Below are 13,027 nucleotides of genomic sequence, written 5' to 3' on the forward strand. Positions count from 1 at the left end.
AATCTCCACACACAAGGTTTTTGTTAATACTTTAGTGGCACGACATTTTGTCTTTTCTTGATGGCAACCGAGTAGGTAACATTCTAAAGGAGTATTTTGAACATAATCACTTTAAAATTTTACAAGTATAAAACTTATCACAGTAAGTAGAGAGCTTAAAATAGTCCTGAAAGTGAGAATGAGTAGCTAACTTGCGAAGTTGACAAAACTGCCAGTGTTCTTAGACCGGCACTACATTCTCGTGTGTGTGTGTGTGTGAGTGTGTGTGTGTGTGTGTGTGTGTGTGTGTGTGTCGGGGGGTAAACACAATACAGTGGAGAAATGTCCAGTGCTTCTTCGTTTTAAAAAGTCATGAATTCAACCTAAATTCAAGAATTACACTTTAATAATAGCATTTGCCAATACAGAAATGACATCTCTAAGACCAAATCATTTAAGAAAAAGTTATTCTCTGTTACTTGAATAAGGGAAAGAAAAAACACAAGGATCCACAGTAATAACAGCTATATTAAATGTTGAAATAAAAATTACTTTTTGTTTACATCTGGAATTGAGATGTCCAATTTCCACGGTTTCTCCAGAGAACTAACAGGAAAAAATCACCTAAAAACATGGAACTTTTTTAAGGCTAGCTATACATAAACCTCACATTGGTATTTTCTTGTTTTCATCTCAACTATTAGCTTCAACAGTTTAAAACTCAAACATAATTTGCTAATAATGACAGATGCACACCTCATAATATGACCATTTGATAACTGATCATGTGAAACTTACTCCCAAATGCTGATTTGTCTTCCATTTATAAACAATTAAAAATAAAGCAAAATGGTCTTCTTTTGTAATTAATTTCCTTGAAGACGGTTTTAGCCCAATGTAAAATGAAGCAAAACTACACTATTTTTTTTTTTTTATTCTACATGAAGGGCAGCAATACTAGAACTTTCTGAACCAGAGGTTTCAAATGTTCATGAGACTATTGGTTAATAATAAAATTCTGGTGCTGCCCATGTAAATGTTATGTCAGCAAACGCTTTCCTTATGAAAGTTTTCATCTTATTAAAAACAGGACAGAGCACAACTGAAAACCAAGAGGAAATCCTTAGATACAACAAGATAAAGTATCTGCCGGTGAAATGGAGGGCAAGATTCTCACCATTTGTATATGTTCATATATATGTATGTTTTTCTTTTCAGTTTTTTTTTTTTACAAAATATCTGATAAGATTCATTTAAAATTTTGTAGAATAACAATTTTTAATTTTTTGTGGTATCTGCCTAGCTCTCTTTCCGATAAAATGGATAAATGTGTTCAATGACTTTATATCAAGATCTATAAATTCTCTGAAAATTTTAAAAAGAAAGCTAAATTAATATAATCAAGTTCTATGCCCAATTGATAATATTTTTCTCCCAAAGAGAACAATTTATATAGACACATACCACGATAGGTGGCAGTACATTTTAAAATGCTCCTAATTTTTTAAAGTAGGATTCCATTTCCACATAAATGCAGGGCTAGCAAAGACCTTATTTCAAATACAAGGGAAAGGACTGCTACAAAGTGCCAGAGGGTGTTCACACTGAACCCCATGTCAAGCTTTTTTTTTTTTTTTTTTGATACTGATGTTTTACACTATATTTTAAGGTAAAGTAATTACCACCTCAGGAAAAACTGTTGAAATGTAAAACAACCAGACTATGTCTGCTTTTGTGGTAGCTTACGTTTGGCTGACTTTCATATTTAAAGAATCTTCAGATTTAAGTCTACAGATTTTAATACTATATGGAAACTCTTTAAGAGTTCCTGAAGACCTCTGCTGCCCATTTTCTCTGACCACATTCAAAACACAAACACCACCCTTACGATATACCATTACCATTAAATACTGGGATCGTGTGTCCAACTGTTGTATTGCTCTAAATACTTCATTCTTGAAGCTTTGGTTCTCAGGGAAAACCAGATCTGTAAGTGTTCAGTATTCTGAGATTTTACAGCACATTTCCAATGAAACACCTTCTTCACTCCTATGTTAAAAAGGCCAGCTCGAGCCAGCTTCCTTCAGGACGAGTAAAATCAAACTGGTTTCATTTGTAGTTTTCTTCTGTAAACAAAAAGCTCTGGAAACTTTGGGATTTACTCATGGAAAACTAGGAGAAACGGACTCCCTAATCCTGACCCAACGGGGTGCCCCAAGCAGCAGGACCAGGTGTTCTAGGCTGCCTTCCCTGGTGCTGCCGATCTAAGACCACAAACGACGTGTGCATTTAGCTAACACCTCAGTGTGTCCTAATTCCAGTATGATGCGGTACTGTTGTTGACAGTATTCTAGAAGACTTGCGATCCGGCATGACTTTTGGCTACTGCTGCCAAAGAGAAAAAAAACGACAGCTGTGTGTGGAAAAGGGGGGCTGGAGAGAACTAAGGAAAACGTTCTTGTGGACTTTTTTTTTTCTCTAAGTATAGACATGCCCCGAACAAGCACAAAAGCCCAACCCCTAATGCTGATCACTAGGAATATTAAATTATCAAAATTAAAAATAATTTCCTCACCTAGCACAAGATACTATACAATATTATAAACACAGACACATGAAAAAAAATCAGGCAGTAGAAAATGTACAACAGCTTTGGTGTTATACAAAATAACTTCCAAAAACGATCGACAGTGAAGCACAAAGTCCATGTTCTCTTACCACAGACACTCCACTGCTGATTTCTACTTGTTTCCTTTCAAGTTCTTGGTAAGGTCTGAACAGCCAAGAAAGACAGAATGCACAGTTTACTTAATAAGAACTGCTAGGAACACCGGGATACCGCGCTCCAAAGGACGTCGTGAAAAAGTTTTGCCTCTGCACTATGGCTCTGTGGCACATTTCCTGTCAAGATCACAGCAGGTCCAAAATAAAGTGACAACTAGATTTAATAAATTAATATACATTTTGTTTAAAGATGTACAATGCACATTCTGTTTAATCCACGGTTTTAGGGTATCCAGGAACTTCTATTTACACATGTACAGACCTCAGACAGCAACGATGGTGGAAGATGCAGGAAGGGCGGCAGGGCCCTGCACGCTGCTTCTCCGAATGCTGAGAACACAAGTCAAATACAGTTAACTTAAAAACAATGCCGAGAGATCACTGGGAAAAGTCTCCCAGAGAGAAGTCCACAAAAAAGGACACGTAAAGGCAAGGGGAAGGGCAAGGTAGCTGAGACAACCACTTTATTCTTGGGACGACTGTGCAGGTGGTGGAGATGTGCCTTGTTTGCCAGATTTCCGTTCGTAATTCACGAGGCGTTGGCCCACAAGGTATCTAGGTTGTAAAAACAGGGTGGTTACTCTCTCATATGATCCCACATATTAAAATATTCTTCCTAAGAGCAGCCAGTGATACATTTTTTGAATGCAAATCAGAGCACTCCCACTTAAAACCCTTCAGTGGTCCGAAGGGGAGCGTAGAATGAACACTGGCAATAGGCACATAAGCAGGCAGCTCACGGCGAGGCGAGAGCAGCAAACGTCGGAAGGCCTCGGATCCCAGGCAATGGCGTGCGTCCTCTGGCCCGAAGGCTGGGGCTCTCGTGCACACGCAGACACTGGGGGGTAAGACACAGTCAACTGACTCAGGGCATTTATCTGTTAGGAATATATTCTAAAACAGCTCAGAAGACAGATCTGAAGAAACAGAAGGCTAGGTAGAGAGGAAAGTGGATCAGAATAGCTCTAGTTCTAGAGAAAAGGAGAAACCCAAGGGCAAGAGTCTCAACGAGGTCAGAGGGGAGAAGGCAGAGAAGTGAGCATGTGCAAGGGACAGAAGGAAGGAGGTTACGGCCCAACGACAGAGCGTTACACGTCCCTGAGTCACGTGCCGCGATGACACGGAGGTCAGGGCAAAGGGTGCAGGGCTACAGCACCAGACACAGAAGTGACCACGGCTGGCGTGACCAGACACCACATCCCCAGGACAACAGCGGCGGTTGTGGAGAAGCAGGGGGGCCTCCTGACCCTGGGGCCCGGGCTGCAGGCTGAGCCTCGGAGGACAGTGGGTGAGAGCCGACTGTGGCCACGAGCGGCAGGAGGCTGGGGCACACGGTGCCCATGTGAAGTCAGCGCTGCAGACCCACGAGTGGCCACTCGGTCCTCAGCCACCTGTGCGAGCACGGGACAGCAAAGCCGGCACGCGACAGGCTGGCCCGGGAGCCGGGTCTCTGAGACCCAATTTACTTACTCGCCAATAAAGCGAGGACAGCAGTACTGTGCCCCGTGACTGCTGTACGAAATAAGAAGCACACAAAAGCCACGGCAACAAAGGCCTGGCATGTGCTGGACTCAGTGTAGTGACTTTCACTTTTCACCATTACTTTTGCTCCTTTGACTTTCACCACTTTTCCACCAACACACACCAGCCTCACTTGAAATTGTGGCAGTTTCTGCCGAGTAGTTTCACGTCACTTTTTAAAGCATTTCACTAATCCTATTGCTTCTTCATCCATGATCCCACGGTATAATCCTCGTTCTTTTTCTCTCACCAATCCTTTTCCTGATGTTAACTACTCCTTTCCCTCACAGTTAGTTCCCCCACCAGTGTATTTTTAACTGTGACGGCTTATCCATGTTTTAAACAATGACAACTGGATGCCAATGTATCCTGACGCTAATGTCAGGCACTGCCTGACACACCCATAATCACAAGATACACCAAGTCATGCCAAAATGGGGTTGACGTTATGGCAATGAAAAAGCAATAAAAAGCAGAGACAACAATGATTTTAATTCATTTGCCCAGGACCAAAAAGGAACTCAGTGCAGAGAAAGGAGACTCTGAGCCCACCGCCCACTCTCCCTAATGACCGAGCGCCCTCTCGTGCCCACAGCCCGCCCCGCACACCCCACGAGTAGAGCCTGCTCCCTTTCCGACGCTGCTGGACCGGCGGAAACCACGGCACCCGAGGTGCGGCCTCAAGGGAGCCTGCCCTTCACAGTTTGCTATGCGAAGAATGAACGTGGGAGAAGAGCGTACTGGGCTGCGGCAAAAGAGCAGAAAATAATGAGTAAGACATGCTCCAAGGTAGGCAGGAGAGACCGCTGGGACAGACGAGCAGGGTGGGGGGACAAGGGTGAGGAAGAAAGCAGCAAAAAGCCGAGGCCATGTCTCGTCTGCACTGTCTGCAGAATGTACTCGTCGGCCTAAACGAGTGAAGTGAGAAAAATGGGACATTCACCATTGAAATCCCCTCTCTGTTCTTTCCCGGTAGACAGAACTTTACAGACTGCCCAAGTATACTTGGGTTTTTTGTCAGTGAATGCTTTGGAAAAGCCTTGAACACCCTAAATTTCATCTTTTTTTTTTTTTTATTCACTTAAATTCAAGTGAGTTAACATACAACGTAGTACTGGTTTCCAGACTAGAGCCCAGTGAGTCATCACTTACATATAACACTCAGTGCCCATCACAACAAGCACCCTCCTTCACACCCATCACCCATTGACTCATCCCACACCTCCCCTCCCCTCCAGCAACCGTCAGTTTGTTCTCTGTATTTAAGAGTCTCTTATGTTTTGTCTCCATCCCTGTTTTTGTCTTATTTTTCCTTCCCTTCCCCTATGTTCATCTGTTTGGTTTCTTAAATTCCATATATGAGTGAAATCATAGGATAATTGTCTTTCTCTGCCTGACTTATTTCGCTTTGCAGAATACACTCTATGTGTCGTTGCAAATGGCAAGACTTTCTTTTTGATGGCTATTATTCCACTGTGTATATGTATGTGTGTATAGACAGACACACACACACACACTCTTTACCCATTCATCAATCGATGGACATCCGGGCTCTCTCCATAATTTGGTGCTGCTATAAACAATGGGGTGCATGTGCCTCTCTGAATTAGCATTTCTGTATCCTTTGGATAAATACCTACTAGTGCAACTGCTAGGTTGTAGGGTAGTTCTATTTTTAATTTTTGGAGGAACCGCCACACTGTTTTCCAGAGTGGCTGCACCAGTTTGCATTCCCACCAACAGCGCAAAAGTGTTCCCCCTTATCCACATCCTTGCCAACATCTGTTTGTTTCCTGAGTTGTTAATTGTAGCCACTTCAACAGGTGTGAGGAGGTATCTCATGTCTAAACGAGAGTGTTGTTAACAATGAAACAAGACAACACGTGTAAACTGGGACTCTTCCTGGCAAACCAGGATGGAATTATATTATAAACTCACTCTCTCTGCCAGCCACCATTTGGCTTTGTTAGGACATGGAAGGTCAGACGGCTGTTATCCCCAGAACGTGTTTTCCTTGGCTGTCCTCAATCTCTCATGGAGCAGAGGTCACAGTTTCCCTCAAACAGAGGCCCTACAGTACTTCTGTAGGAAGCTTACAGCCTCTCTTGGCAATGGTCAGAGTGATCCAGTGGCCCCTGGTTGCAGGTAGAGCTTAGGTGGGCCAAGTCCTCATACAGGCTTATTTTTACCTAAAACTATTTAATGTACCGTCAGACCAAAACATTAGGAAACAGACTAAAAACTATTTAGAATGGGCATTAAAGCCTTCCTCCCTTTACTTGCTTCTCCCAGTCTTGTTCATCTCCAAAAGTGACAGCTCCCTATCCCCAGTGGAATCCTTGATAACACTGTCTTTTACATCTTACATCCAATCTTTTAGCAAATCTTTAATTCTACCTCAAAACGTATCCAGAATCTGAGCACTCTTCTCAACTATGATTTATCACATTAGAAACAAAAATTAAGAGAGACATCTTAAAAACAGTTAGATAAACGGAAATCTAGACTTACTTGTCATTTTTAATATGTTCATAAAGGCGCTTAAACTGGCGGACCTGAAAGGACAAGATCCCCATCAATACCACAACCATCAGTAAAAACGGATAAATTCGCCGATGGACCAAGTTTTGCATTTCTGCAGTAACACCTATAAAACAAAGAAAGGGCAAACTAAGTGTATATGGAATGACCGTGAAATAAAAATATGTCCTTCCCCCGGGAGGCAGGGCTGGGAGGTGCTTAACTGAAGCTGATACTTGCCACGTGAAATGCTTTAAATAAAGGCCATGCTGGGGCGCCTGGGTGGCTCAGTCGGTTAAGCGGCCGACTTTGGCTCAGGTCATGATCTCACGGTCCGTGAGCTCGAGCCCCGCGTCAGGCTGTGCTGACCGCTCAGAGCCTGGACCCTGTTTCAGATTCTGTGTCTCCCTCTCTCTCTGACCCTCCCTCGTTCATGTTCTCTCTCTGTCTCAAAAATAAATAAACGTTAAAAAAAATTTAGAAAAATAAATAAAAAAAATAAAGGCCATGCTGGAACCATCAAGAGGATGTTCACCAGACAGGAACAATGAGACTTATTCTTTTGAAAGGTCATTGTGGCCACAGTGTGGAGAGTGAATTAGTGGCGGTGGCTTCAAATTAGGGAAACCAGACAGGAGGCCACTGAGGTTAAGGTAAGAGCCACAGGGGGCTGGGGCAGCGGGACTTGGGGACCATGTGAGTAGGAAGGTGACACAGATGACCTACAAGGTTTCTGACCCATGCAAATTCTGGATGGTAACACTAAGCACTAAGAGACGGAATTCAGTAGAAAAAAAAGATTTGGAGGGGAAACTTTGTGCTTCTGATTTTGAAAATATGCTGGGTTTAAGGTCCTGTGAGGACCTGTGAGCACGTAATTGACAAGCTAATATCTAGCTGTGGGGCGTCTGGGTGGCTCTGTTGGTTAAGCATCCGACTCTTGATTTCAGCTGAGGTTATGACCTCACAGTTCATGGGTTCAAGCCCTGTGCTGGGCTCTGTGCTGACAGGGCACAGCCTGCTTGGGATCCTCTCTCTCTCTCCCCCTCTCTCTCTCTTTGCCCCTCCCTTGCTAGTGTGCATGTGCGTGCTCTCCCTCTCTCTCTCTCTCTCAAAATAAACTTAAAAAAATAATATCTAGTTACTAATATAACAACACTTCACCTTGATTTTACAAGTATGGGATCACAGCACTTCTAGTCAGGAGAAGACAACCTGAAGGAAAGCTGTACCTATTTTGAGGACAGTGTAAATGTCAATACTTCCTCACTTGCCTAGAGAAAAAACTGACTGTATCAAGGAAGTTTATGATTCCCCAAATCTTGCCCTAAGTAGTCAAATCGAAGAAAAAAAGTCTTGCGAAATCACTGTTTTAGCTGGATTTATATTCACAAATTAATCATCTGGAGCCAGACAGCCTATGGCACTGGAAGTGCCGAGAAAGTAGTGATGTTAACAGGTGCCGTCTCCAGCTCCCTGGCCAGCATTACCCACCTAGTAAAGGAACGACGCCAGACGCGATGACGTAAGGTACGCACAGGGAAAGCAAGAGCACAGAGATCACTGGTGCTGCCAGTTTACGAATGATATAGTGAAGGTCGATGTTCCGGATGCCATTTGCATAAACCTGAAACGTGAGGGAGAAAATTAGAAAAAGGGAGACAAGACAAATTCCCCCAAGTTGACAGAGCAATCTCTACTGAATCCAAGCCACAGGGAGTTGAATCTATTGGCGATTTTTTCCGAAGTCAAGACAAATTCTGAACACAAATGTTAAGTACGGTGCCCACAAGTCGTTACAGAAATGCATTTATTTCCTTACACTTTGAGGTTAACTCTGCAAAGGGATGAAACAATAAAACACTAGTCTAGAATCCTAACTATACTAGCCCTGCACTATACAATACTGGATACACCCAATAATATGAGGTGAAGACCACATCATAACCCCAAACAACTACTCACATATGTGTGTAAGAATGATCTGTGTTATTAATCAAGATTACGTTCGTTTTATCTGAATATGAAAGAAAACATTATAAGCAGGGAACATGTTTCTGATAAGCTTGTATAAATCAAATTTTAACCGAAGATATTTTACGTGAAAATTTAGTAGGAAAGAATTCTATGGTGAATTCTTTTTTTTTATGTCAAGAATTTCTCCAGTATTTTCATTATCTTATCCAGAAAGTTCTAATGAATAGCACTTCAGAGGAAAGGATGAATAGAAGTGGGAAAACCTTGGGAATAACGGAAAATAAAGATGGTGAGCAGAGGGGGACAGAACTGAAGACCTCTGTTCTTGCTTTCTCCCCAGCACCCCGCCTTCTCCTGGCCCGCAGCACACAGTATTGAAGCACACTTCAACCAAGGGCCACAGCGCATGGACATGCTTGACAACAGGCTCAACCCTCCAAAGGCAACCAATCCCGAATGAATCTAAACTGATGCAACAAGACATCCCAGTGTTTCTCAACCATTCTGTTCAAACTTAACACACACAGTATGAAAAAAGGACGTCTCAGAGAGCAAAATATTACAAAGATCAACAATGTTTCACAATGTCCAATTGCGACGAAACCCTCTTCTCCACATTTCTTGGCAAGGGCCAGAGTCACACCTGGAGACTCCAAAGTGGATGCAAACACACGGCCACTTCCTGGCGCTCCTACCCCCACAAATCTCCGGGGCCAGGATTTTTCTGACAATTTTCTTGTGCATACTGAGCTGGGAACTACTGTCTTTATCTCCTATACATCTGTTTCCTGCAACAGAACGCCGAATCTATTTGACGCTGACCTAAGGATAAGAGGATTGTCCACAAGTACGTTTTCTTTTTTTTTTTTTTTAATTTTTTTTTCAACGTTTTTATTTATTTTTGGAACAGAGAGAGACAGAGCATGAACGGGGGAGGGGCAGAGAGAGAGGGAGACACAGAATCGGAAACAGGATCCAGGCTCCGAGCCATCAGCCCAGAGCCCGACGCGGGGCTCGAACCCACGGACCGTGAGATCGTGACCTGGCTGAAGTCGGACGCTCAACCGACTGCGCCACCCAGGTGCCCCCACAAGTACGTTTTCTAGTCAACTAAAATTTAAAGAAATAAGTACCAAAATCTGTTATGTTGGCTATTTTAGATAGAAATCTTCCTAAAGCGAATTCTCATACTTCCCAGCCTTATTACCAGAGTACAGAGGCACAATGTATTTTTTTCAAGGTTATCACCATAATGATCAAGTTATCGGACAGTTCCATAATACGATAATAACCTACATGCTATGTAATAAAATATTCCCTAACAGCTCTGCTTTTTTTTTCATTGTTTTTATTTTGTATTTTAATTATTTTTTTAAGGCTTTAGGACATGTTTTTTAAGTCTTTTTTTTTTTTTAAGTTTATTTATATTGGGGGGGAAGAGAGAGTGAGCCCAACAGTGCACAGGGGCATGTGCAAGCGGGGGAAGGGCAGGAAGAAACGGAGAGACAGAGAATCCCAAGCAGGCTCTGAGCTGTCAGCACAGAGCCCCATGTAAGGCTCGACCCCACGAACTGTGAGGTCATGACCTGAGCTGAAAGATGCTTCATCAACTGAGCCACCCAGGCGCCCCAACGTTTTTATTTTAATTCCAGTTAGTTAACATATAGTGTTATATTAGTTTCAAGTATACAGTATCAGCTTTACTTTTTAAATTATTTTTTCCCCTGCCCTTGATTTACTGTCTTGAACAGTAACCTCTTTATTCGACTACAGATTTAGAAAACTGAGTACCAAGCGTACATCAGAACTTCCCTGAAACAAACCACATGTACTAATTTTTGCCTTTACTTCGGAGCTTTAGGTACTGTAAGCCACTGGTTAAACTTCAGATAAGGGAAATCTTGGGACGCTGGGTGGCTCGGTTAAGTGTCCAACTCTTGATTTTGGCTCAGGTCATGATCTCAGTTTGTGAGATCGAGTTCTGCATGGGGCTGACAGCACAGAGCCTGCTTGAGACTCTCTCTCTCCTCTCTCTGCCCTTCCCACGCACTGGCGTGTATGTGCTCTATCTCTCTCCTTCAAAATAAATACAAAAACATTTTTTAAAAAAAGGAGAAAGTCTTAAGAATGGTTGATGAAAATTCATGGTGATAAAACAGCAAACTGTCTTCTTAGAAAAAAAAAAGTTACATATACTTATTAGAGAAAATGCAGAAAACTCAAAGGTGGAAAATGAAACTGAAGCACCCCAGCAGCCAAGCACCACCCCTGCCCCACCTAGTCTCTCCTGAAAGCGAACTCTGCTCACCTGCTCAATTACTGTCTTTAACCACCACTGAGGGCCCATCAGGGTTATAGCTGCGATGATTTTGGCATGAAGGACTCCAAGTGCCCAGTCCTAGGAAATAAAAACCATTTAAAAGGTGTTTGTTTTCAGCAATAAACCCAGCAGACAGGCTATACATTTTCTTGAATATTTCATTTCAAAACAGAAGTCTTACAGGATTAGTAACAATTTTACAGAAGATGAACATACACTAGAAAAATCCAGGGAAATTTCCCCCTAAGAGCTCAAGTTCAGTCTTTCTAATGAAACTCATTCTATTATCTTTTAGAAACCTACATTATTTCCCCAGGAGAATGAGGAAACGTGTCAACATTAACGGGGATCTCAAAAGCAAGTGAAACAGTGCCATGATTTTACTTCATCAACCGTCTTAAGCTGTTGCCTTCAGCTGAGCTAACACTACATCAAAACAAGCCTGTGGAGCCATGTTTGGCCTGAAGAAACCACCCCGAAGGCTCAGAGAGTTTCCAGCTCTAGTACTGCTGAACTGTTATTAGAGCCTCTACCGCCCATGCCAGCTCTCCACCAGGCCGCCAGAAATATCACCACCCCCATCACAAGTCAGATCACATAAGGACAGTCTCCTGCTTACAACTCGGAAGTCCTCCTGAGCATGGCACATAAAGTCCTTCATAACCCGGTCTCTGGGTTTGTTTTTTTAATGTGTTTTTTAAAAAGTAACACATTAACATTTAGATGTACTCTTACATAAAACCAAAACCTTTGCAGAGAAGGCTGGAGTCCTCTGTGACTACCAGCCCAAAACCCGATCGCTCCCCAGCAATGACCACTGTTAACGTACCCTCCACGTTTTTTCCCCTGTGCGTTTACTTGTATCTATATATCTACGTCCCATAGAAATGATGCAGCATCATTTTTATATGAACTTTGCTCATACTGTTTGTCAGCCCTCTTCACTGTCTACCATCTTCAGGCTGATGTGATTTACTGCTCTGCTTGGTTTGTATTCTGAGCACCTTCTTCAAATGAGGTGAAAGGCTGATGTATGCACTGAATTCTTGCTATCCCAAATATGGCTCTTCACCCTGACAGACAAATGGCTGAATGACATTCTGCCTCGGTACAGGAAGCCTGGTTTTTGTACCTTTTATTGCAATTGTCTATAAATGCTCTTCTGCCGTATGGTTTTGTGTGTTACAGAAAAAAGTCCATTACCAATATGATTTTCTGTTTCGAGGTTTATGATTTCTCTTTACCTTTAGGACTCAGAACTATCTTACCAAGACATGCCCCAAATTTTTCTCATCAATGTCCATTTCACCAAACCTGATGAGCTCTTTTAACCTACAGAATCAGAACTTTCTTCAATTCAGTTAAATTTTTCTATTTCATTATACACCACTCATTTCTGCACTCTGGAGCCCTTATTAGGGGATGTTAGTTTCCCTGGATGTACTCTCCAAGGCCCTTACCTTTACCCTCAACTTCCGACTTGTTCAGTTTGGCTCTGTGCTCTGCAGTGGTCTTCCAGAAACACAGTGTGAACCTCAATGGTGACGACCCACGTCTTCAATTCACCTGCTGAATGTCTGAGATACGTGCTATGTAGCACCACAGTTTCACTTTGTTTTACTGCCACTGTGTGTGCGTCTACACACATACTGCCCTTGATCACCTGTGTTTTTATTCTTCTATTTGGATGCTCAGGGTTTGGCAGGCATGTCACTGGGCACGTGTTCTCATCGCTCTGCCAGACCTTTCTTTCTGTGGTTGCTGTGCACCCCCTTAGATCAAGCATTTGTTATTTTTCTCTGCAGGTTCAATGAGGCTCAGGTCAGACTAAGAATATCCTAAAGGTTACAAAAGGACGTTTTAGCCTTTTAGACGTTCGGATAGCAAGCCCCTAGTCCCCTACTCAGAACATGGTGAAGACTCCTT

The 13,027-nt window shown here is 42.6% G+C and overlaps 1 protein-coding gene across 2 annotated transcripts in view; it reads right to left on the bottom strand.

The window, feature by feature from the left end:
- Nucleotides 1–367: 367 nt before the first annotated feature.
- MARCHF6 (membrane associated ring-CH-type finger 6) overlaps nucleotides 368–13,027 on the bottom strand; it is a 75,381-nt gene continuing 62,721 nt past the window's right edge. For both annotated transcript variants that reach the window (XM_047094093.1, XM_047094082.1), the window contains exons 23-26: nucleotides 11,090–11,179; nucleotides 8,299–8,431; nucleotides 6,796–6,931; nucleotides 368–3,318 (exon numbers count right to left, since the gene is read on the bottom strand). In XM_047094093.1, the coding sequence (XP_046950049.1) occupies nucleotides 3,228–3,318; nucleotides 6,796–6,931; nucleotides 8,299–8,431; nucleotides 11,090–11,179 (450 nt within the window). In that variant the 3' untranslated portion in view covers nucleotides 368–3,227. The remainder of the gene's footprint in view (nucleotides 3,319–6,795; nucleotides 6,932–8,298; nucleotides 8,432–11,089; nucleotides 11,180–13,027) is intronic.

The sequence above is a fragment of the Lynx rufus genome, unplaced genomic scaffold (assembly GCF_022079265.1).
Source record: "Lynx rufus isolate CCGP_SWC_20201006 ecotype Redwood Valley unplaced genomic scaffold, mLynRuf1.p SCAF_1, whole genome shotgun sequence".
Taxonomy (NCBI): domain Eukaryota; kingdom Metazoa; phylum Chordata; class Mammalia; order Carnivora; family Felidae; genus Lynx; species Lynx rufus.